Source organism: Etheostoma cragini, chromosome 5 (genome assembly GCF_013103735.1).
Source record: "Etheostoma cragini isolate CJK2018 chromosome 5, CSU_Ecrag_1.0, whole genome shotgun sequence".
NCBI classification, from domain to species: Eukaryota; Metazoa; Chordata; class Actinopteri; order Perciformes; family Percidae; genus Etheostoma; species Etheostoma cragini.
In genome coordinates, this window is record NC_048411.1 from 20,465,085 (window position 1) to 20,491,598 (window position 26,514).

A 26,514-nucleotide genomic window follows, 5' to 3' on the forward strand; every position below is an offset into this window, starting at 1 on the left:
GCAGGCGCCCAGGCTGTTCTGACAATACAAGAAAACATAGGCATGACGAACATAAAATGTATTTTCACCAAGCTATAAACATTTTGCCTGCTGCCCGTTTTAAAATTAATAGCAAATAGTTCATTATCAGGCTACAATAAACTTTTCCCACGAAGTTTTGAGACGACAAGGGAAAATACCCGTTACTATGCGGAAGAAACTGTAACACTCAGGCAGCCATGTTGGATCTAACAAGGAACGATTTTTTGCGGGTCAGCCGTCCTGACCATGAGCCGTAATGGCGTCAGTGGCGCAGCAAGATAGCTCGTGGTAACAAAAAAGCTTGAGGGACGAGGGCGGGGGCGGACTCACAGAGACGGTTTCCGGGTTTCCCTTCCTGGGCTGGGACAGCGGCAATAGGCAGAAGCTCCAGTTGATTAACAATAAGTCAAAGTTACGCTCAGGTAAGGCACTGCTCAGTGTTTTTTGTCTGTTTTTAGAGACTATTTGAATTAGAAGGAGCAGGGGGGAGAAGACACACTGGAGAGTAAATTGAAGGCTTGCTGGAAACATGACACCAGCCGCGGTAACAACTGTTGCTTGCTAAAGTTTGACATGTAACGTTAACAAACGTCCAGTGCTGTATTACACTCAAATTCGGTTTATGAAACGAGTTTAAAAGAGTGAATCACAGTTTCTGGACCTGCGATATTTAGCAGCGTATGTACAACTTTTAACTTAATGTTATTGTCCCAGTTGATTTTGTAAACTCAGTGAGTGTCAGACTGGGTGTGGTAACGTTAGACATCCACAGAGGCCTTCACACACGTTTCCATCTCCCATGTCCAATGACTGAAGCGTTTTTTTACATTCTCCTTAAATATTTGACACAAATGTCCAAGTAAACATTTCGTCCTCAGATTTTCACATCAATAATGATATCCCAATACACATTTTTTAAAAGCACTCCTTGCTTTTGAACTGATTTGCAGTCTTATTGTCCCAGTTCATTGCAGGGAAACTCTCTACAGTTCAGTGGGCCTCATATTCCTAAATCAGCACCATATCAAATCTGCATCAGACGTGCCTTTCAAAGCATTGACTTCCACGCATTTCCTGTAAATCCTTCTTGTGTAACATTCCTGAACTCTTAAATCACTTTCCAACATCCGACTAATCCTTGACCTTTTGATTGTAAAGGCACATTTGCGCCAAATACATTTAGTGTTTAGACAACTTCACAATAACAGTGGGAAACAACAACATATTCTTATGTGTCTGTCTAAGATGGTGGCGGAGGGCCACAATAAAAAATTATCATCCATCTTTGCTTGTGTTTTTGGCTCAGTGAAAACATGCATATTTCACTTCCTTTCTCGCTGAGTGGTGAACACCATGGGCACGATGGCAGACTGTGTAATCTCAGGCTAGCAGCTGCCCTTGACTTCAGAAACAATTTTGCTTTTCACCCATCTGGACACAGATCAGTTTGCTATCAGAAGGTTAACATCTCTTACTGAAAGATGTCTCCGGCTTGTGGTCCAGCACCTTCACCGTTCTCTGACCTTTCCCCTTCCTGTGCCTTTGTCTCACATACACTGGCCAGTACAGGAGCATCAGGGAAGACATCTGTCTTACACTATAAACTACAACGGGATGTTTCCTCCCGTTTTGTCTGTGGTGTAAATGGAAAAACAAAACTTAATTTACAATGACAGACCGAAGTGGACCTTAACGATTGTGTCAAGTGTTTGAATGATGGTGTTACACAGCAAGATACCTTTTCTTAACCAGAAACACTGGGTGAAGAAATGCATGTAGGGAATTACTTTGATCCCTACAATTATCAGATTTATAGTGATACAATTGTCATATTTGACATTTGTTTTACTTTGTTTTACAATGCTGTATGTAGTCAGTTAAAAAAATATGTTTTCCCACATTAAATGTAGGCGTAATGAGGCTGTGATTACATCAAATTTAGGGTTGTTTATTTTCATAATTTATTAATTTGTCATATTAATAGTTATTGTGATTTTCAAAGAGTATGAAGGAGACATGTTCTACTTCCTTGTTTGTGTGACCAAAAGCCCCAAAACAAAGAATATTAACTTTACCATGACAAAAACAGCAGTATTTCCTCAAATTAAAGAAAATGTACTATCAATTTCTAATTTTGTGTTGATGGTTTCTTACTTAATAATGTATGAGTAAGGAATCTAAGTCATAATCAAGTGATTTATGTTGCGATTCAGCAGTTGTTATTCAAAATAGTAATTTATTATTTCTATCATTTGCTATATTCTCACATTTAAATGCCCATTAACCAAATTATACAGATGGCCAGAAACGAGCATGTAGATTACGTTTTTTTTTAACCTGCAACCTTATCAGCACCACATTGTTACTTTCACAATGAGTCATCAATACAGAGATTTATTTTTTCCACCAAAACTTTATTGTACTGTTCAGTAGCTATTTTGTTGTTGCATGACTTCCACTTGTTCCCTATCATCATAAACGGTCCATCCGTTGCTTGGAACTGTGTGTGTGTGTTTGTTTTGAACAGGCCTGCTGGTTTCCTCATGGTTGAAAGGCTTTTTCATACTGCTTATTGTGGCTTTTTTTAAAAACCAAAACCATATCTTTATTGTTGTTGCCCACCACCTTTCTACTTACTTACTTACTTACTTACTTTGTGTGTGTGTGTGTGTGTGTGTGTGTGTGTGTGTGTGTGTGTGTGTGTGTGTGTGTGTGTGTGTGTGTGTGTGTGTGTGTGTGTGTGTGTGTGTGTGTGTGTGTGTGTGTGTGTGTGTGTGCGCGCTCAGTCAGTAGCTTTGGGGTCCCTGTTGCTGTCATCAGTTGCCAGTAAATTACCATTGTTGTGCCACCGAGTTCACTAAATCTCCATGGTGTGGAATTATTGTTTCTATGTTTCCAATAAAAGCAGAAAGACTTTAATCCACAGAGAGTGGGTGTGGACCCTTAACACTGCCTGTCGGGAAGTTGAATAGTTCTTTCAGCACTGCTGCCTTTAGTGGCTTCACTCCAACCAATAAATCAACTATTGGCATTACATGCCAAGAACTTTGGCTTTACTAAGGTGGCATTTGTTTGGCCCAAACGGTTTAATCTCCCCCACGTCTGGGCTTTTGATAGCTGTGTGTGTAAGCAGCTCAGCAGCCTGGCCAGTTAAATGGCCAGTATTAAGAGAGCATTATTGAAGTGTGCCTCCCGCCTGTCTGTCCTGTAGTGTTGTCTTTGTGATATTACAACTGCGATATTGGAACGGTTTAATTAATCTGCTGCCGGACTAATGCTGGTTCCCACAGAGAAATAACACTTTGGGAGTGTGTGATACACAGGAATACGCCTGTGTGGGCTGCTACATTAAATGAGAAGTTAATTTACAATGAAAACACATTTATCTTGAATTCTTGAATGCCTTTATTGTACTTTACAATACGGCAAAATTAGGAGCGCTACTCCACTGCCTGACTTCTTTTTAGCTTTTTGTGTGAAATGTCTCAAAAAATATTAGAGGGATTGCTGTGAAATGTGATACCACCATGCTGCCCAGAATCCTAATGACTTGATGATCCTGAGACGTTTCTGCTCATGCCACCAGCAGATCAAAGTTTTCTCCTGGGCCTGGCACATATTTTGTACAGTGATTCATGTTCTCCAGAGGATGTATCCTAATGTCTTTTGTGATCTTCTGAATCTTCCTGTAGCATCCCCATGAGGTTGACATTTTTGGTTTTTAAGAGAAATGTCAACTATTTTATGGACTGCCATAACATTTTGTGTACACATTCATTTTCCAAATACAGGATGAGTTTTGATAACTTTGGTGATTCTGACTTTTTATTCAGCTCCATTATTAAGTCCAAATGGTTGTAAAAGATGGTGCATGTGATAAACATTATACCTGCTAAGCCTCAGTATGTTAAGCATAACATACGCATTTAGCTCAAAGCACTGTTGTGCCTAAGTAGAGCCTCACAGAGCTGCCAATGTGGGTGAAGACTCTGTTTTCATTATTGATTCATCTGCGGATTATTTTTTCAATTAAACACTGAATCATTTGGTCTACAAAATGTCAAGAAAATGTCCATCACACTTTCCTGGAGCCCAATTTTACAAGTTCAAGCAACTTGTATTGACCGACCAATATTAACTCTACTATCACAAACAATCACTTATCATTTGATAAGCTCGTTAGCCTTTGCTTTAAAAATGACTTTAATGATTTATAGATTATTGAAATTGTTAGTTAATTGCACAATAGTTTCAACGTAAGGTCTGCCTTGGTTAACTTTTAGACTTCTACGGCCCTAACCTGGCACCCCTCCACCCAATATTATTGGTTTCTCTCCTTTCTGTCCAAATATGTGGTTGAAGCTGAATGTAATCAGGGGCGCAGCACGTGTTCTCCCTACTCCCCATAGCTGAGCTGCCCTGTATAGGAAAGGCTCCGGGAACTAGAGGGATAAACAACCATTGTTCTGCCAGCGCGCTCGGTAAAACCACCTTGTCAGTAAGAGAAATCTTTGCCTACTTTTGTACCGATACAGAGGGCCCTCCGACTATCGTCCTAAAAGATTTAAGTGTCAAATGGTTCCACAAATGTACGTTTGTTGCATGCCAATGGAGAAAGGACAGTCCAGTTTCCCATGCCACCTCTTTTACCCTTAACTAAGATTACATAACCAGAGTGCATCTCTGTTTGGCAGCGCACGACCGCCTTCCTCTTTCTAATGCTTATCACACTCCACCTGTCAAGGACCAGTATGTTGGTGATAAAATGGAGCCTGTTCTTCCTGCTCAGTCATTATGTAGCTAATTTATCAAGCAGGCTTGTTGCTCTGTTTGCTCAGGGTCAGGAGCACGGGGTATATAAGACAGTTTAATGGTAGTCTGGGAACACACGTTGCCCAGAGTTCTTAATCTCTGCTCCTTCCTTGCGATAGTGGTAAAGAACATACAGTGTAGTTTACATTACACAGAATTTTACGTTTTTCATATCTTTGTCTATCTAACAAAAGATCAAAGCCCGTCTACGGAAAGCCTGTCTGTTAAGGACCATCGTACCAAATTTGGTTGCAGTTCCACTGGGGGTGATCACAGTCTAGTGCAAAACAAATGGGACTCTATGGAGCTAGACGGCTAAATTTAGTCTCTTTCGCCTGATTGCCATTGAGAAATCTCAGATTTGATTGTAGTTTTTGCAAGTTCAACATGGATTATAGGATGAAAGTTGAATCAACGAGTACTATGTCGTTTTTATTTGTTACAGGGTGAGTCCTTGTTGCCCATAATGCGCTAGCATTGTGCTAAGGAATGCTGATTGGTTAGTGAAGGACTGATTACTACGGGAGATCTTGCTTGACGGCATCCGAAGCAGAGCCACAATGTCTGAGTGAATGTTTTGGTGTGGTATTTAAAACATTATCAAACCTATTTCTAGCACGTGTATTGACAGGGAGAGCCTAACCTGTCTACTGTGTTGTCGATGCTTCAAGAGAACAAAGGAAATGGACTCAGTGCTTGCAGTGAAGCAATATCTCTGGCCGTACGGTGTGGTACAATTTGTATGATATCATTGAGATTTTAAAAGGCTTTTTAGAACAAAAAAGCCTCTGTAAAGGTCCCATGGCATGAAAATAAACTTCATGAGGTTTTTAAAAATTAAAATGAGTTCCCCCAGCCTGCCTGTGGTCCCTCAGTGGCTAGAAATGCCGATAGGTGTAAACCGAGCCCTGAATATCCTGCTCTGCCTTTGAGAAAATGAAAGCTCAGATGGGCCGATCTGGAATCTTGCTTCTTATGAGGTCATAAAGAGCAAGGTTACCCCTCCTTTCTCTGCTTTGTTCGCCTATGAGAAGGAGAGAGACATCATGGTTTTCAAACAAGCAAAGTGGCAGTTGGTCAAGGCCACACCCCAACCCTCCACCCTCCACCTTGCTCCCCCCCTCCTCAATAGTTACAGACACAGAAATGGCACGTCCTAAGGAAAGCTCATTGTGGGACTGGCTCTAGTGAATGTAATTCTGCACCAAGGCTGAATTTTAGGAACGAGACTTCAGATACAGTATTAGGGGGACCACTAACCCCCAGTTTCCACCGGATGCGTAACGGCTGCAGATCCGCTCAGGAACGGTGGCGGAGTCATTAGGTTTTCATTAAAGTCAATGTGTGTATTTCCACGGACTGCGGAACAGCTGCGAACCGACTCCGGATCAGATACGCAGAGCTTCTATTTTTGCCGGATGCCAGAGAGCTTCGCAGCTATAGGTAGTACGAGCACAGAAACAAAATAAAACATCTGGTTAATTTTCTAAATAAAATAGGTGGATCCTATTTCTCTTAAAAACAAAGCACAGAGTTGTTTCCTCTCTGTTCCTCTGGATAGAAAAAAACTGTTGTTGTTGTTTTTGAGGTTCTATTCTACATGAATTTGCAAGATTTCGTGGGTCCTTAAGACTTCAACTGTCAGTCATGGCCGCAGCCGTTCCGCAAAAAATCCAGACCTGGTTGGTATTGACGGACGGCGGAGCACGGAGCCGTCACGCAGAAGAGCCGATCCGCAGCCGTTACGCATCGGGTGGAAAGTGGGGGTAAGACCTACATAAAAGCATCCAAAAAGCACCATATCATGGGACCTTTAAAAAAAATATAGAACACCCAGGGTGTATTGTATTAGCCTCCCCATTCAAATCCAACATTCAAATTACTAGACAAAAAATTATAACCTGAGAAAAGTGGATTTTGAGGGGTAAAGCTCCATAAAGTCCCATTCATTCTGCACTGACCTGTGAGCGCCCCAAGTGGAACTGCAACCAGTTCAGAAGCCGTGAGTATCGAGAGAGTGAAATTCTTTGACAAGACGTAACCATGAGGGTTTGTGAGTCAGAGCAGCAATAATATTTTATAATATTTTAAAATCAAAAGTAAATTGGTTCAAACTGAACAAAGGAAGAGAAGCAAAACCCTTGTGTTGGGTTGTAAAGCACAAAATAATACATTTTCCTGATTTGCATTATATATTAATGTGGCAGGTCATTTTCCATGGACAAATGTCGCAACCAAGATTTGTCTTTATGGGTACTTTTGTTTTGTTTTTATCACATGCTGTGTGATTGTTCAAAATCTTATCACTTTTTTACTTTGGATACATAAAAAATTTGATGTACATTACAAGCAACTTTTTTATTTTGAGGAAATTGTGAGTGAATGCTTGCGAAAGCTTTAATCAAGATGCCTGTAAGTAGTGTTTTGCTGCTAGTAGGGGGAAGTTACTCTCAACAGTTTTTAAGGGGATTTTATTTGATTTCTTTCACCTCTATATCTCTTATTTTTTCCACCAACAGGCTCGTCGGCCATCTAGTAAACCGCAGCAATGTCTCAATCTGGAGAGAAAGGAAAGGTGAGTAACCGGCTGAAATGTCACTACATTACAGTTTTTAAACTAAAATATGACAGATTACAAAGTATTCAGCAAGGGTTTCTATAAAGGCAGTGGTGATTAAGACTCCAGTTACTTGTAATCTCATGCACACATGCTTGCACAGGCATCTAGATAGGATATCCTGTATAAATGTATGAGTGGTTTATGGCTAGGCTTTATTGCCCGTTGGAATGATATGCATCATCTTCAATCTCACTCTGATTTGATTAGATTAGATTAGATAATACTTTATTCAGCCCATAGCAGGGAAATCACCTTGTTAGAGTCCTTTACAATAAAGGCAAAACAAACAAACAAACAAGGAAACACACTATACACCCACTTGCACCTTTTCACACCTCATAAACAATGAAAAACAAGTAGGAAAACGTAGTGTAGGAAATCACGTAAAGTAGCATAATTACTGACTCCTTTTAATTAGATTTTACGTATTGAATAGTTCAATACTTCCTTATGTGCAATTTGTATGTATATTGTGCTCCACAGTTCCCAGATGCAGCAGGTTATGTAGGTTTTGCCAACCTCCCAAACCAAGTGCACCGAAAATCAGTGAAAAAAGGGTTTGAATTTACCCTTATGGTTGTTGGTGAGTGATCACTTTTTTTCCTTTTAATGTAGACAATGTGATTTCTTAAAAAAATAGAGCTTTATTTTGACTTTGTCTTTCAGGGGAGTCTGGCTTGGGCAAATCGACACTTATAAACAGCCTGTTTCTCACTGATCTCTACCCTGAACGCTACATCCCTGGTGCCGCAGGTATACTCCCTAGTGCACACACACACACGTACACATGCAAACAAATACACATGCATACACATACACAAAAGTGCACACTGTAATAATGAAGAAACTTCTGCTGCAATGTCTCCAGCAGCGCATTATTTCAAGAGGAATGTTGGGAATGCCTTAGTCTCAAAATATGACCCTGCCCTTCTTATGACTTGACTTAGGTTAGGACTTGTGCTGGCTTGAAAACAATTATCCAAGCCCTCCCTTGTCCTCTGTCTTCTGCAGAAAAGAAAAAGCTTGTAGCTCTTTTAGATGACAAAACCCATGACTTCATCTTATAAGGTGTATACACCTTGAAGCCTACAGTTGGCAGCTCAGCGTCTTGTAAAAGCACTTAAGCCAGGAAGGAATTTGGGATATTAATGTTCCACAAAGGGGCCGAGATGACTCTGTTTATGCCAACCATCACTTGTTTGTGTACTTCCACTCTACAGAGAAGATCGAGAGGACGGTGCAGATTGAGGCATCAACCGTAGAGATCGAAGAGAGAGGAGTAAAGCTTCGCCTCACCGTGGTTGACACCCCTGGATACGGCGATGCCATCAATAGCCAGGACTGGTGTGTTTATGGGCTGTGTAGGAGTAGGAAATTATATCTTGGGACATGTTTCCTGCCAGAATGCTCTCTAATCCTTCCCTCTTATTCTCAACAACAACTCCCTTTCTCAAGTTTTATCCCAAACTCCCTATTTCCTACCTCTCCTCCCTCTGCATTCCCTATGTCTAGATTTCCTTTGTGTGGGTGTGGGTGTGGGTGTAGGAGTGTGTGTGGGTGTGTGTGTGCATTTCTTGTTTATGCCCCTGCACCCATTCAACAATGGCTACCAAAAAGGACACAACTGCAAAAGAGATGAAATAACAGAAACCTTTTTTTTTCTCACTGGAGAATGTGTCTGATGTCAAATTCTCAATAATTTGATAAATAATGTTTAAAAGTTAATCGACAGTGCACTTTAGGCTTTTTAACTGGACAGAGTCAGTTAGTTAGGTGCAATTGTAGGGTTTTAACTAATTAATAATTATAACTAATTTTTGCTCCAAAATAAAGAAATCCTTTCTGACAACTTTATTTTTTTTCTATGCCGTCTGCCTAGAAGGATTATTCAATCTGATCACTGGTTAAACTTTGTCTTTATCAAACCAGCTGAGCAGTCATTAATAAAAGATGTGAAAACTGCTTATATCCAGCCTATAGCAAGATGTCAACTGAAATCCTTAAAACCTTTGTAAGATTTGTATGATTTCCTTTCCTTCACCTGACAATATTATACTCAGTGTTGATGTTAAATTGTGTTTACATGGTTATTTAGGAGGCTTACAAAACTTTCTCTGTCTGTGTCCCTGGTGTTAGCTTCAAGACCATCATCCAATACATTGACAATCAGTTTGAGCGATACCTCCATGATGAGAGCGGGCTGAACCGAAGACACATAGTGGACAACAGGGTGCACTGCTGCTTCTACTTCATATCTCCATTTGGACATGGGTAAACAGACACACTCTTATACCCCTTTCACACTGAATGCTCAACCAGTCTTGAAACAGGGTCGCGCGGTGGGCGCACAGTTGTGATCACTGGACAACATGGATGTTGTGTAAAGCTTTTTGTGTAAAGCTATGTGCTTTAGAATGTAGCTGCTGGGAAAGAATAGAAAAAAACTTATTTTTCTTTCACACCACTGCCACTCGCATCTACAGCTAGCAGCAAATCTCCCTCTTTCTCTCTGTCTTTTTTAAAATGAGTCAGGAAGCCAACAGCAAAGCCCAACTTTACTTTTAATGTTATTAAAAAAAGATACATGTTCTCCCCTCATCCTAAAATGGCCGTAAATCAATACTAGAATAGCTTACTTCCTTGTTTACTGCTGCACCTGCAATTAAGAAAATGCACAGGTGAATTAAATGAAGAAATCATCTGTGTTATGGTTATTTATTTGTGCTTTAAAACATAGCTGCTGTGAAACAATCAGAAAACAGTTATTTCTCTCATTTACTGGCCCATTCCGCTCTCTCTCTCTTTGCTCGCCCGAGCTCACAGACTGCAGTTTAACTGTAGGCTACTGAGAGCTTACTGTACAAACACTAGTTATGGTGGTTTAAAGCTAGACCGGGGTATGCACCAATGTTAGCTGTTCATTAAATGAGTATAAATCTCCTCGCCATTTTCCAGCACTGAGGTAATTGGTTTGCATTGCTCACCGGGTTGTGACCCAGGTTGAATCTGAATTCTATCAAGACCAGGGATCAATCTGTGTTGACTGGCTTGGTTTGAATTGACGTAGAAGGGTGGAACCTGCTTCAGATAACCCTAGTCCGACCCTGGTCATTGGTGTTAACGAGGTATTGCACTCTCGGAGTCCATTTCCCTACATTCAAGATTGCCTTAAAGGAGACTTTCCACTTCTGAAACACACTGTAAAGTTATATTTATTATTTGGCCCTTGGTGTCATCTCTGATTTTTCTCTCCCCCCCCCCAATGTCTCACTGATCTTTTTTTTTTTTTCTCAAAATGTTCCCTTTTTCTGTGTCCGCTATCCTCGGTTTCCCACTGTGTGCTAATTGTTCTTTGTTTACTTATTTTTCTTTGCTAGTCTAAAGCCTCTGGATGTGGAGTTCATGAAAGCCATCCACAGCAAAGTCAACATAGTCCCAGTCATTGCCAAGGCTGACACACTGACACTGAGGGAGAGAGATCGCCTGAAGAGGAGGGTGAGTTTGATGTCCACACACACACAGACACACACACACACACACAATTTTGACCTATAGCTGTTACATATACAGGATATGCAATCATCTTTCCCCTAGATTTGATTCTTGGCACAAGGAAAAAGCTGAATTGTCTAAGCACTTACTGTCAGGATGTTGGGGGACTTTTGAGGTGTGTTATGTGTTTGTTTTTGTCACATCTACAGTTATATGGTTTAGCCATTATAAAGTGGATCACTGAATAATACACTAATAATAGCAAAATCACGTATCCATTCTTATTGGCAACCTGCTTTGTCAGACATCCGTGTGTGCATGTGGGAAAGCACACGGCTACTTCCCCAAGATAATTGCATTGATTTATGGCTTGATGACACCACCTGATTGTTTCAAAGTAAAGGGAGGGACGACATAAGAGAGGATATATTTGGAGGAACATGCGTAAGTAAAGAGTGTTGTATATAATGTAGAAGCAGAACATCTCATCCAGTCTCAACCCATCCCAGATACCTCTTGCTGGAAGTGACCCAAATGTCTGCCTGTCTGCCTGGCTGTAAGCTCCTAAGCTTTCTGCTGTCCAGAGGGGTAAAGACACAGTAGTGCAATACAACACACATACACATCACTGCAACATGTTCAGCTGAAAACCTCCACTCCACTCTACTCGGCTCTACTCACCTAAAAACTTTGAAAATTAAATTCCAAAGAAATTCATTGCTTAAAATGGAAATTGCCACTCTTGTGTCAATTTCCACTCTTCATGTCATCCTAAATGGAATATTTTTGGGATTTAGATGTTCACCATGTGACACTTGTGTTGGGCATTTTTCACTCTTTTTCTGACATTTTATAGGCATATGTTTATTGAGAAAGTAAGACTAACTAAAAATGGAAAATAATCATTAGTTTTAGTTTAGAAAAAAGTGGGGGCAGTATATAGCCTGGTGTTGGAAATTACTTTTCTTTTTCATTACTAATTTTAATTGGAAGTCAGCCTGTCTCCCCACCTGCTTGTTCATTCCCAGACCTCCCACCTGCCTCATTCAGGTCCAGTTCACAACTGTTCCCTTCAGCAGCAAGTCTGATTTGGTCAAGGCTTCCACAGTCAGATTGACTGACATTGCTGATGCAGCATCTTAGGCAGACATGATCACAGATTCTGCTCCATTTATTCTGTATATTCACTAGTATTTCGCCAGCATCAGAGGTGAAATTCCATCCCGGCGTTGTCCTTAAAGGGCCTGCAGAGTAGTTTTGTGTTTTGACCTTCCTCAAACCTTCTGAATGTTCCTCTGGCACTTACGATGAACAAAACAATGTTTCCTGGCCCCCGCCCTAATCTACAGAAAACCCCAAGCTAGTTGGCTTTTTGATCCAGCTGGCAGCATGGAGTAGGTCAGCTGTTTTGATTACAGTTGCACCATAACTCTTGTTTAATTTTGTTCATGTTTTGCTTTTTTAATTCAAATCCCTGTTAGCCATCCTCTAATGTAAACACAGTAGAAGTGTAAAGTGGGGCAGCGCATGTACTGTAACATTATCACTCTGATCTAAACTCTTTTCTGCTGACCTGTCCACAACACTATCTGTCGAACAGTTTCTTTTCACATGCTCTGCTAAGTGTTCCCTTAACAGACATTTCCCGCTGTACACTATGTACTGTAAACTACGGTGTCCGACGGGCAAACGCCCTGCAATTTAAGAAAACATGCAAATAGTCAAAACAAAAGAAAATTAAGAAAACAACTTCAGTAAATTCACAACACATGCGCAGCATACAGCAAACACGCTGCAAATACACACAAAACAACCAAATACAGAAACGCACTGCAAATACAGAAACAATGCAAAAAGGAAAGCACACAAACCCCGAAAAAGAATTGGTTTCTTGAAAAAAGTAGACAAACCCCGAAAACAAATGCAACACAAAAGAGAGAGAAAGAAAGAGACGTGTCCGTAAACTTGTACTAATAAAACATTTTAAATGTCCCATGGCATGAACATTTCACTTTATGAGGACTTTTAACATTAATATGCATTCCCCCGGCCTGCCCATGTTCTCCCAGTGGCTAGAAATGGCAATAGGTGTAAACCGAGCCCAGGGTATCCTGCTCTGCCGTTGAGAAAATGAAAGGTCAGATGGGCCGATGTGGGATCTTGCTTCTTATGAGGTCATAAGGGGCAAGGTTATCTCCCTTTTCTCTGCTCTGCCCGCCCAGAGAATTTGGCCCACCCATGAGATAGAGAGACATCATGGCTTTCAAACAAGCAAAGTTACAGTTGGTCCTCCCCTCTTCAATTGCTACAGACACAGAAATTGCACGTCTTAAGGAAATCTCATTGTAGGCCTGGTTCTAGTGTCTGTAATTCTGCACCAAGGCTGAATTTTGGGAAAGAGACTTCAGATACAGTATTAGTTTCCAACAAAAAAGTGATCAATCTGTATTCATATTGTGGATCAATTTGCTCTTGAAATACAAAAAAAACAGACAGGATTTCTAATACCTCCCTGTAAACCAGATAAACTTGAGCTATAGCTTTGTAGAGACCGTGGGATTTATCACACTGAATAAATCCCGCTTGCACATATAAACACAAAACTGCTAACACCATTGTGTTGTATGTACGACATGTACTGAAAAAGTTATTGTATTTATTAGCATAATTGCCGTACTGTTTAGTTAAAAACATTCAAAACGCCAAAGTCCTAAGATATAGCGGACCACACGCAAGCTTTTATTTTGAAAAAAAAGTAAAAGCTCTGGTACGGCACCAGCCAGGAGGACATGAGACGTGAGCATAGACTGTATATCATTTATATATTATTAGTGTATATTGTATTGTGTGTGTGTGTGTGTGTGTGTGTGTGTGTGTGTGTGTGTGCACATACATACATACATACATACATACATACATACACACATACACACACACAGTTCATGGACTGCAGGCATGACACAGGAGGTCTCCAGGTTGCAGCCGTACACGATTCACGCTTACAACACAAGTAAAAAGACAGAGTGCTCTCTCCCCGTGGAATTTAAAATTAAGGTGTTCCACTTAACGCTCTCTCTAGCGGCCTGGAGAACTTTTGTATTGCAATCTGGATGCAGCCTTTTTTAGTTGTCTTTGTTTTTGGGGTTTGTCTACTTTTTTTTTTTACTTTTTGTTAGGAACCTTTTTTGGGGGGGGGGGTTGTGTGCTTTTCTTTTCAAATCCATATGCTTTCCAATTCTAGCATTGAAGAAAACATGTTTATTTCTTAACTAAATTTAGACATGGGTATTGTTTCGTACTAGTAACACACACAAAGCTAGTTTGATTGTATCGGATGATGAGTTCCTGGACAAGTCATTATTGTCAGGAAATGCAGATGGTTAATTTGCCTCAAATTAGAAACGGCATGTGTCCCTAAAGAGGGTACATTATCTTGTGTTTCAGCACATTTTGGGCATACACAATTTTTATCTTCATCTCAATTTGTAAAAGTATGCTTCAGTTGTGCTTCTGTGCAGTCTGAATTTGTTTCCGTTTCTGTCAATGTATGCATGTTTAATGCAGCCGAATTCCTGCTGTAGAAACTTGAAAAGTTAACCATGTACTGTATAACCTCAAATAGGTTTCTGAATGTTATTTTACGCAATCCATCAGCAGCAGGATAAATAACTTTTCATTGCTGTGCGTCTTCCCAAAATGATTCAGTCAAAGCTATGACTGACACTGTACAAAACTGTACTTGTCTTTTTATTGAGTTAAATAAGTTGTTTTTCACAGCTGAACCGCTGTGTAAAATCAAAATACTAGTCCACAGTTCCAATTCTCTGTCTATTAAAAACGGCAGCATTGTGTCACTAAAACTAGTAAATAGGTTTCTTATGATATGTTACACTTAATTTATGCAAATGATTCCAGAACTTTTACAAAAGGTTAGATTACTCACTAATTTCAGACAATAGTCAAAAATGTGCTCTTCCTGCCTTCACTGATTCATCACAGCAGTCTGCTTTCTTGTGTGCTTGTAAACATAGTCATTGTAAATGGTAAGCGTCATAGTCATGCTCATTTATCTCTTTAAGTGTCTCTCAGGAGAACAAATATATCTGGCTTGAGTATTTGTTGGTTCAATCCGATTAGTTGAAGTGGCTCTTATGTATACATGTCTGAGTCCTTCCCTACAGTCCAGTACAGTGTTGCGGGGCATCCGGCCTTCCTCTGAGATCAGAGCAACAGCAGAACCTGCCACAAAGCCAAGTTTTTTTTTTACTGGGCACTTTCTTACCGTTCAGAGCCATTTGTCTCTTAGAAAATACCCCCCCAACTCATCTCTCTCAAGGCACAGCAGGTTGATCCCACTGACAAGACACAACCTGCTGCCCTTTGCAGCTCAGCCTCACAAACAAAGTTAACAAACCTCCCTTCATGCTTTCAGCCTCTTAGTTGTGCTTGCGTCGCACTCAGTCCTTCCTCTCCTGACATTGGCTCTTTCAGCTGCCTCTTACTTTCTTCCTCTGCGTCTTTGTGTCCTCCTTTTCTTTCTTATTTTTTTTTTTGCTCCAATGTCAATTTCCTTACCGGGGTCACTTTGGTCTCTAGCTCATAAGTTGCCCTGAAGAGCATATATTGAGGGACTGATCCTCTCAATCTGGGACCTTAAAGTCATATCCTGTGCAAGGCTTTAGTCTCAAACTGCTTTACTGGCTGTTTTCTGTTTGAACATAAAGTACCGGATTGATTAATGTTTGGACTGGAATCCTGATGGGAGCAAAAACGTAAAAATGGCTAGTTATAAGAAGCATTTTTTCCACAGACCTCACTGTCACAGTTTTCCTTTCATTGTCTGACTCGCTGTCTTCTCCTCCAGCCGCACCACCATACCCTCGCTGTGTGAACCAGCTTTATGGCCCTGCTGGGACTAATTATCCGTTCTGGACTGCTTGTAATAGCCAGTATTGTCACCAGGTTGTTGTTGTTTTTAGATAGCAATAGCTACAGAAAGTTAAGCAGTTCTAGCTCAGAGGGTGAACGTCAGCTTTCAGATCAGTAAAGCTTGAGAGGGAAAGTATGAGGCAGGTATAGGCAGCTGATCAATGATATGTAAATATGTGAATTTGATGTTCAACTAATTTCTTAATAGTCTTTCTTTGAACATGTCTAAACAGGCGCCTCATGATTACAAGTTGAATGGTGAATAATTAATAGTTTCTTTGTGTGTTTGTGTATTAGTTAGTTTATGAGTCCTTGGTCTGTTTATTCCCAGTACTTTTCCTGCCACTGTTTCAAACACCTGGATGTATTTATTTTTCTGCCATTGTACCAGGGCATGCTCAATGTCTCTGCAGATTTTAAAACAATAAATACAAGTTTTTCCTCATGGCGCAAGCAGCTCTATTACTCACAATCACCTGTTCTCAAGAAAGTACAAGCCAGCTACAGTGTGAAAACAACAAGTTTCATTGTTAGAGGAACAACCTGAAAAGATGGTTTCCGGACTTTGCAGTGCTGCTAATGAGTCACTTTTTGCTGTTGAGTTCGCTGTTGAGAACCCTTTTGATTACCAGACCAAGTTACAAAAACCTGATGTGTGATTGAAATACTTAACTTACACTATCCCCTTGTAAATCGTACTTAGACAAGATTACATGAATAGCTTGATTGTTACTCCCTATGGTCTTTGATCAGAGAGAGAGGTGGGTGGTCTTAACTGTACTAATACTTAGCCCAGACAATAGGAGTGCGGGTGTGTTTGTGCATGTGTAGCGTGCAAGTGTGTTGATCACCATAACTTGTATGATGCCTTTGCGTTGCCATGGTTGTGGTGACTTTCTTTTGTACTTTCCATCAGTGTCTCAGGACAAATCCAGGTGTTCTCGATTGGTCTTTTCCAGTCTGGACCGTCCACTCAGTCTCAGAATATAGCTGGAATGTCTTTCTGTGCATGCATGCAAGTGTCTTTAATCCTGTGAACAAAAAGATATTGTTTTCCCAGTGCTACTGCATGTCAGAGTCTGTGCAGTACGGGTAATTTTTAAAGGACATGATATTTGAACAGTCAGAGGGATTTGCTCTGTAGATGGTCTGAAGGTCATTCGTCCTCTGTGGTGATCCACTGGCCTCCTGGAGCTACAAAGCTCCACAAAAGTAACGCATAACTACTACTCGCTGGATTATACCAGTTCACAAAGGTGCGTGTGCTCGTGCGTGTGTGTGTGTTATGAGGTCTAAATCCTTCTGAACCCCCCTTAGTTCAGGTATTGTTGGGGCTCCCTCACCCCCCACAGACTCCCTGCAGGCAGGAGGGAACCGGTTAGTTGAAAGGCGTTTCCTGGCAAGAGAGAAACATTTGTTCTCATGTGTCTTAAGGTTAGCAAAGTAAGTTAGGAAACTAAAGAATAGTAGTAGGAATCAGCTTTGTCGTTTCGTGCTGCCAGATCTCTGTTGTTTGTCTAATAATTTTGTAATTGAGGTATCTAGTATGTGTTGTTTTAAATATGAATTACAGTGACAGTTACTCAATACACTTCAGTTAGTGTAAATATGTATATTTTCTTTCAAATGTACTTAAAAGCCACAATGATGCCTTATATGAGAGACTGACTAAATTTATAGCCTTTTTTTATTTAGAGAATCGTGTCTTGTTTTGTTGGCAGAAGATGGTGGATGCCAGTACTCATTTTTTTTTAATCAGAAAGGGATTTGACCCTTTATTTTATCTTGGAAAAACCATATTTCTACATGTCCAGAACTCATATTTTACATAGTTTATGGGCTGGACAGTTGGATTTATCAGACCCATTGGTCCAGCGTTTATGAAATGTAAGAACTCTCACCTGGATTGTAACTTTTCATTACTATTAAATACTGCCTGTAGCATATGGTGGTAGCATATCACCTTAAGTTAGCCCTTTGGAGAGTGTAAGTGCAGATATTTATGTGTCAATGAAATGGATTTAGTAGGGGTAAAGTAAGCAGTTGTTTTATTCACTGATATGTAGACACATAAATTGAACTTACAGGAGTCTCACAAGGGATAGATAGTACTCAGTAGAACAGATTTAACGCTCACCATGGCCAGCATTTTCCTTTAATTAATTGCAGTCTTTAAAAAAAAAAAAAAAGCGGGCCCCTGTTCCTCAAGTTGTTTTTTTAGTATGAAACTAGTTTCAAAGCAACTGAAATCTGATCAGATCTACTACTTCTAATGGCAATGATGCACCCTTTCCTTTCCATGGCCACTCTGCAGAAGCTGAGAGGCAGCTGTGAGGTTACATAAACATTACCTAAAAGTGCTGCTTGTCTGGTCACTCTCAATTCTAGATCCTTGCTCTTTTCAATCAGGGTTGATTAGTGTCGTGCCTATGAGTGTCGAGATGCAGTTTGATTGTTTTACTTTGTGGAATTTTTTTTCTTTCTCTCTGCATTGTTTATTTCCTAAGAATTTTCTGGTACATGTTTGTACTTCCAAGTATTGTTCCCTGTAAGAGTTTTAGTTGAAAGGATACAAACACCATGCCAGGCCAGAGGAGGCTCAGTTATGCCCTCATCGGTCACACTACAACTGTGTTATTTTGTAACTTTGCTTCTGCATGCGGTTGCTTGTTGAATGTCAGGTCTGCAGTGCTTAGCACAATCCCCTCTTTTGTCTCCTTGCTCTTTTCTTAGGCATCTATTAGTTTTCTGCCAATGTTGTTTGTTCAGGGTCCATTTGTCATTGCGTAAGAGGTGTTTGAAACATTCATATTTTTGTGGGCTTGCTTGTGAGAATGGACAAATCTTAAAACTGTATTATTCCCTTGTCAGGTTGATGTGATGAAACGGTTGATCCCCGTAATGATGGGTTTTGCACCCTGTTTCTTTGTGATTGGAGGTTTTGGTTAAACCTGCTGTGCCATTGCAGAAAAACAGCTTAGCCTCATCTCCCACAACTTCACCCTGTGTAATTATATCTATGTATAGGTCTGCGGGGGTACTATATTTGGACTACACATAACCAGTACAGTATATATAATATTGCTATTCCTAGAACTGAAACAGCCACGCTTTTACACTGGAAATGCATGCTTCACCTGCAATTCGTCTCATATCTAACCCATTTTCTAGCTCAACAACATCTGCCTCCACCCTCTCACTTATCATAACTGCCTGAAATGACGGAGTAATTTCCACAAAAATTGCTTCATAATCTTCGGCTTCCTTTTGTTATTAAGATTGAGGCAGAATCTTGTGTGGCATTGTTTGTCTCCTGCCCTGAAAGCACTGAGTGGACCTGCACGGCCAACCATAACAGCACAGGGAGGGATGGGGGTGGGGGGTTGTATTATACCCGCACAGGATGGTCATAAAACTAAAATGGCTTCCACTGCCAACATGTCGGTGCCAATAAAAATACACAACTTTGAGAAGGAGGCTGGCGTGACATTAAGGATTACTGCCTACATTGTGTACAGTAAATTAACAGGAGACTACTAGGGATTTGGAGCAGGCAGTGATTTTGACTTCTGATGATCACTGAAAATCTTAATGATAGGTGTCAGGCTGTACTAATGACATGTTGCGGAACAGAATAATTCAGGTAAACAGACATTTTTGGCTTACCAAGGTCTGGAAACAGATGATGGCAGACAATGGACTCATGCTTGTGTGATGATCAGATATTATTTCTGAATGTTTAATTGTGGTTTGCATATATATAATGTGTTACACTATCTTTGTTGGTTGTCCAGTTAACTGGTTAATTAGTGGTCTTTCAGGTCTTTTAGTAGACTTTTCCTACTGGATTTTATCCAAGTTTGTCTCTACCTTATCTACTTGTGTGACTGGATTTTTTGTTTCATTTTTTCCTGCTATTGTGTCACAAATGTTTATTTTCCCACTGAGTGCAGAGTTTCTCAAAATTCTTTATGCTCTGCCCTACAAGAGTGATGTTTATCCAGCCTCTATGTTCAACAAATCTGTAAATCATGGCTGTTTGAGTGAATGAAGGAAGAAGAGGCACTACTCCTGAGTTATGCTCTCATCTGGGTCCCGCAAAGCCTGTTTGTTTTTAGATAGGCCCCACAACAATACCCGAGTCTCTCCGCAAACACATTATCTCACACACAATGCGCACAGAGCTCACTGAGAAAACAAGCGACAGCCATAACAAGGGCTCAAACACGAGTTGCGCACTGTAGGAAAACCTGTGCTCACTTCCCAGTCTCCTGGCTGACTGACCGCTGTCTTTTTATACACTACAGTACATGAAAGTCCCCCCCAAAAGTCAGTAAAATAACAATTGACATTTTTGGCTCCATTACATAAGAATACATTGTGGATTTAAAAACTCTGCTCTTGGGAAAACAAAAGAAAAATGCAGCTTTGATGTTTAGAATAATAAATACGGACATCTGTCCCCAAGGTAGCAGGGAAGAAAGCGCCTTTGTTTTAACTTGTTTCTTCACCGGTCGGCCTTTATATAAAGGAGGGTGAGAACTTTGTTTCTGAAACACACACAGACCGTTATTATTTTTCACCTGTCTACCCTTTCAGTCTCACCCTTCTTTTCCTCCATGGGGGGCTTTAATTAAATGTGTTGCTGCAACAACTAGTACTCACTCATACCCTCCTATTAGTCTATAGAGCTCTCTTACTTTCTGTTTATGGGTCAGCATGGCAGCTGTTATTTTGTCCATGTCCATGACTCACACTTTACAGTGAATACACACATTTTATAAACTGTACATATATTTAGATAAATTACGGAAGTCTCTGCCATTCTGAATTGGCTGTAGATTTTCTTAGCTTTTATAGTCAAGTATTATTTAAGATACTATAAGATAAACTACAAGTACAGTACAAATAAAAGTAAACTACAGTACAAGAACTGACTAGAATACTATATACATTCTGAGCATCAAGTACACACAAAATTAAACATGAATACAAAATTGAAGGGTACAAAAAAGTTTTACAAATGGAGAAATGTTTTTTAAAAGATATTTTGTAAGGAGACTGGTCCTTAGTGGTTGTGATGGTGAGGATGTTTTACTGTTTTTCTATCAAGTGCTTTTCTACATCCTTTTCTGCACTGTTTGAGTACAGATTGTTAGTAGAAAGTCAAGCTGGCCTTCCGGTAGTGTTCGCAGTGACACCTCAGCAGGGTTCAACGGTCGCGTTTTTCCTGTGCAATGGGACGTGTCAGGAGGTCACGACCCTGCCGGCTCACCCTAGGTTTCTCTTGTGTCCAGATCCTGGATGAGATCGCAGAGCAAGGGATCAGAATTTATCAGCTACCAGACGCCGACTCTGACGAGGACGAGGAGTTCAAGGAGCAGACCAGAGTCCTGAAGGTACGGTATATAGATAGCATTCTCTGCCTGTTCATCATTGCTGGGCTTTATTTCACCCCCTTCTCTCTGATACCTTTATTTTCCAAACCCTTTTTCTGACTTTGTTTCTCTCTGCGGATCCTCTGACCTTTATCTTTCTCTCCCAGGCGAGCATTCCCTTTGCTGTCATTGGTTCAAACCAGCTGATTGAGGTGAAGGGGAAGAAGATCCGTGGTCGTCTCTACCCCTGGGGAGTTGTTGAAGTGGAGAACCCTGAGCACAATGACTTCCTCAAACTGCGCACCATGCTTGTGTGAGCCTTCTTTGCAACAAAACGTCTTATAATAGAATTTTTGGAAAGAACGTTGTTTAAAACTTTTACAGAACTTTATCTTCATTAAGCTGGTTTTAAATGTCCACTTAAGAAAAGGTTTGCAGTGAGTCTCTACTACCTCCCAGTGTGTGAAGAAAGGATTGCATGTCTGTTTGTTGCAGGACCCACATGCAAGACCTCCAGGAGGTAACTCAAGATCTACATTATGAGAACTTCCGATCAGAGAGGCTGAAGAGAGTGGGCAGGTAAGATACTGTTTTATATCACTTAAACGGCACATGTTGCTCTATTTCAACAAAGGTTTTTAAACTAAAGTGTTTTTGTTTCTTTGCAGGGATGCGGATGAGGATGTGATGGACAAGGACCAGATCCTGCTACAGAAAGAGGCCGAGGTAAGAACACAAAAAACATATTAGAGGATAAGTTCCAAAGTTCATATTAATAGAACACTCGCATGCCATATGTACAGTATGTTATACAAGTACAGAGCAACCAGATAGCTCAGTTGATAACTCAGATAACTCTGACCTGTGGCCCTTTGTTGCATGTCATTCCCCCTCTCTCTCACCTTTGATGTCTTCATCTGTCCTGTCAAAAATAAATGCCCTAAATGCCCCCCCCCCCCCCAAAAAAAGAGTACAGTATGTTTTATTGGTTGGTGTAATAATTCCCCCTGTACTTAGGGGCTGTGAAATTTGCAGCTCCAATTTAGGAAATAGGGGGCAGTTCTTCAGTGTCATATATTTAAGATAGAGAAGGAAAGTTTTATTTTTATCTTCACCCCAAGATCTTCTATTTGTATTTTTTACATTTTGGGCAACGGAGCCTACAAGTCACCAGGCAATAACCTGTTTCCTGATTGCTCTTGATTGGCCTGTTTGTGGTGCTAGTGCAGCGCACCATAGAGAGCGGGTGGGGTCCAATCAGAGCTGTTTGTAAACAATGTGCCCAGGCAGGATATGCCATCACTTCCTGTCTGGACGTCCGGGCCCAGTTTTATAGTGGGAATGACCTCAGTTATATAGGTAGTCAACACTGGAGCTGGAGAGACATTTTTTTATGTGTTGTCACATAAGATCTCACTCTCGCTCTCTGTCTGTCTGTCTGTCTGTCTGTCTGTCTGTCTGTCTGTCTGTCTGTCTGTCTGTCTGTCTGTCTGTCTGTCTGTCTGTCTGTCTGTCTGTCTGTCTGTGTGTGTGTGTGTGTGTGTGTGTGTGTGTGTGTGTGTGTGTGTGTGTGTGTGTGTGTGTGTGTGTGTGTGTGTGTGTGTGTGTGTGTGTGTGTGTGTGTGTGTGTGTGTGTGTGTGTGTGTGTGTGTGTGTGTGTGTGTGTGTGTGTGTGTGTGTGTGTGTGTGTGTCATTTTAAATCAATGTTAAACATAGACTTAATATTCATTTTGAAGTTTAGCCAGGTCTCATCTCTCTTCACTTGCTCTCTCTCGCTCTCTCTCTCTTTCTCTAAACACATAAGAAAGGGCTAAATAGGTTTGAAAAGAAAAACCTCTCTGAAGCTAAATTGTTTGAATGTCGATTATCAGCCACAAGATGGCGATAGACATCATAGAAAGCTACAGAAGAGTTTAACAGTGGGACTCATGATGGTCTTAAAAGCTTTACATCCTCTTTATCTGTCTCAATAGAGCATTCACTTATTGATGGGTCCTTTTTTTTTACCATATTAACCTTTCAATTTTTACAACCTCTTAAACTTTTTCAAGTGGAAGTCCATGAGAGGCTTTTTCATGTTGGTGATGTCTTTTGGTGCTAGCTGCTCATCACCTTGTTGTTTTTACCCCTGCCAATCAGTCAGCGTAGGCTCTCTATTGAGGGTTGTCTCTTTGTAGATTGCACTTCATTTATTTGTTTGTTCAGCCATTGTGTTATACAACTTTCAAGCATACTGAAACATTAAGAATGCAAGCCTCTGATTGGTTACACCATAGAGCATTTATTTACATTTATATTAACCCAAACTGTTGAAGTTCTTGACCTTTTTAAGGAAGTGTTTCACTAGCAACTCAAACCAGGTGTCCCATTATTAAAAACTTAAAGATTAAATATTCCTTCATGAGTTGCCAAAAGTCTCCTATTTATTAAGCTAAATAAACCATTTAAAAAACAATCATAAGATTATCTGAAAAATACATTGTCAAAAAGCAGAAAACAAGGCTGATTTTCTCTGCCAATGAAAAGTTGAGATTTTGGAGATGTGGTTTTCACAGCACAGCAACGTTATGCTTACTAGGCAGGTCCTAATGCATAGTAAGTGTAAGAAAAGAAAGAGACATGTTTCCTGTTTCAAGCTTTTTAACAAACATTAGGTCCTAAACTATCATCACTTTTTGCTGGTTTTAAAGTAAAACCAAAAGATTGAATCAGCAGATATTCTTTTTATGTTTATTTTGAGTAACCTTTCTTGAACACTTTAAATAGAAGATGAATTTGCATGGTCACTCAATTCATGATATGTTTTTTTCCAAATAAGATTGCTTTTTCTGCTGCCAGAAACATGAAACACTTTATTTTCCATGCAAAGATCTACACACTACTGGATGTTTTGGAAACTTGGAAGTTTACTGAATTGTTTCAGAATTATGTTAAATAATAATTATATATTATGTCACTGACATTAGAAAACACTGTTGAGAAAGAAAAAGGGAAACATTTTAGACTGTAATTGTTGAACCATGAGGGATATCAATCAAGTGAGGAACAATATTGAAATGTATTGGTGGGAAAATTACATGGTTACATAAAAAACTCCCATCGTTCTGATTTTGTTAACATTTTTCTTTCTCTGTAGCTGAGACGCATGCAGCAGATGATCGCTCAGATGCAAGCACAGATGAAGATTAAATCAGACGAATGAAAGGGTCAGAGCAGAATGGAAACATGGTGATACCAACCCCCTCAACACACACACACACACACACACCTGGTTTCCTCAGAATCAATCACTGACTGCTGGCATGCTGCAGGTCCACCAGGAGTCAAGGTATCCAGGGTCAAACCATCTTTACGTGCACACCACTTCTTCTTCTCCCCTCCAAACATCCATCCATCAGCTGTTCAGAGGCTTCTTGAACATCTTAACAAGACTTCAGTTACAATCCACATATAGACCAACTTATTATCTTACTTTTTGTCTTAAGTTACAAATTTGCCAAGTTGGACTAGGAAAATAAAAAAACAAAGTGACAACAATGTTTTGATACTGGATGACTAACATTGACATATCCATTTTTTGGTCTTTAATCTTAATTATGACTCCACAGTGCTACCAGTGATAATGGTACTAAAAGGTTTTGCCATCACACTATCCTATTTACAAAAATATATGTGTAAATTATGCATTTTGCAAAAACAAGTTTTAGACTGCACCATTTTTCATTTTCATTTTATATTGCTCTCAGGTTCAGATTGGTTTTGAACGTGTTTTATTTAACATGTTTTATGTTTGCTTATGAGTGATTCATTAGCTCCTCACCTTAACCATGGTTTCAGACCTTTAGTGCGTTAGTCTAATACTGCAATAACTATAAATATTATTTCGTGAAATACAAGCGTGCTTGTGAATGATGTAAACTGTCCATGCAGAGAACGATGAATGCTTTGTCCCTAATTGTGCTTAACTAGAAACCTTATTTTATAGTCAACACTACAAACTTCATTCTAGGCAATTTAATGTGCCTTAGCTGAAAAGCTACTATCCAAGTAATCAATACTACTTTGTTATAAAAAAGACAACCTGCCTTTTGGATCATTTTATAGTTGAATAAAAGTGCCATCTTGTTTGTGCCATCATTATTTTCTTGTTAATATTTTCTTTATTCATCATCAAGAGCTGCATGATCTCAATGTCAGTGCCATATTGCAACCGAACTAAACTGAAAACTAATCACACATTTCAGTCTAGTCACTTAATGTGTCCATATTTGTTTCAGTGATGTCATTTAAAGCTACAGTTGGCAACTTTGATTTAAAAAAAAAATGTAATATTTTCTTACACAAATCAGATCATCCATGGAAGAAAATCCACCTCCCTCTGCCTCCTCCTGGTGTTCCTAATGGCATTAGGAAAACAACCACACCTTCTCATGTTTCAGCTAAACTGCACACTAAAATATCTTTCAGAAAGAATTTGAGCCAAGAAATAGGCAATGCACTAATAGAATATTGATTTCTATTTAATCAGTTTGACTGCAGTTCATGAGCAGTCATTGACACTGCGTAGAGATTCCTCAGCTTTGATTGGTAGTTAATCTTGGAAGTTTAGGAATGCAGAGGAACATGTTTTTTTTCACAGATTACCCACGTAATGTGCTACTGTTTTCAGCAAATATGACAAAAAGTTGTAAAAAACCTTTAAATGTGTAGAACCGTCTAACTACATGGACAGCCTTTCATCATACTGTATTCAGGCCTGGGAATACTATACATTTAAATGTTTTGGGTATAAGTGCCCTCCACCCTTCTGTTTAGCATTGCTGTCATTGATGTGTTGTTGGCAATATATTAGTTTTTTCTGCATTTTGCTCTTGTATGCAGATCTGTCTTTTGAACTTATTAAGACACACATTTTTATTATTTCTTACCCATATGTCAGTAAAGACTTGTTTTAATGCGTAAACATTTTTATGTATTTTCCTCTGAAATAAAATTTGTTTAAAAAAAAAAAAAAAACTTGTTTGTGCATTCTGGGCTTACTTTTGAATGACTCACATTTGTGAAGTTTATAAGAAAAAAGATGATGAAACGAGCATTTAATTGTTGACATATATCTATGGGAAACATTTTTATATAATGAACACCATCCACCAGCCAAATGCTGGTAAAATATGCAAGTGGCTGGTAGAGTTGCTTCTCTCACCAGACAAAATAACAATGTTAATTTATTGAGTGGCTGGTAAAACTTGAACATTCACTAG

The 26,514-nt window shown here is 39.8% G+C and overlaps 1 protein-coding gene across 2 annotated transcripts; it reads left to right on the top strand.

Moving 5' to 3' along the window:
* The first annotated feature begins 240 nt into the window (after positions 1–240).
* zgc:63587 (uncharacterized protein LOC393431 homolog) lies at positions 241–25,565 on the top strand. Of its 2 annotated transcripts, none has more exons than XM_034873019.1 (12): positions 241–443; positions 7,353–7,408; positions 7,937–8,036; positions 8,120–8,206; positions 8,674–8,797; positions 9,590–9,724; positions 10,831–10,948; positions 21,172–21,273; positions 21,420–21,565; positions 21,748–21,831; positions 21,921–21,978; positions 24,390–25,565. In XM_034873019.1, the coding sequence occupies exons 2-12, from the start codon at positions 7,382–7,384 to the stop codon at positions 24,453–24,455; spliced, it is 1,047 nt and encodes a 348-aa protein (XP_034728910.1). In that variant the 5' UTR covers positions 241–443; positions 7,353–7,381; the 3' UTR covers positions 24,456–25,565. The 2 variants fall into 2 exon arrangements, with proteins under 2 accessions (XP_034728910.1, XP_034728908.1); XM_034873017.1 differs by having other exon boundaries at positions 337–443; positions 7,350–7,408.
* Positions 25,566–26,514: the final 949 nt, after the last annotated feature.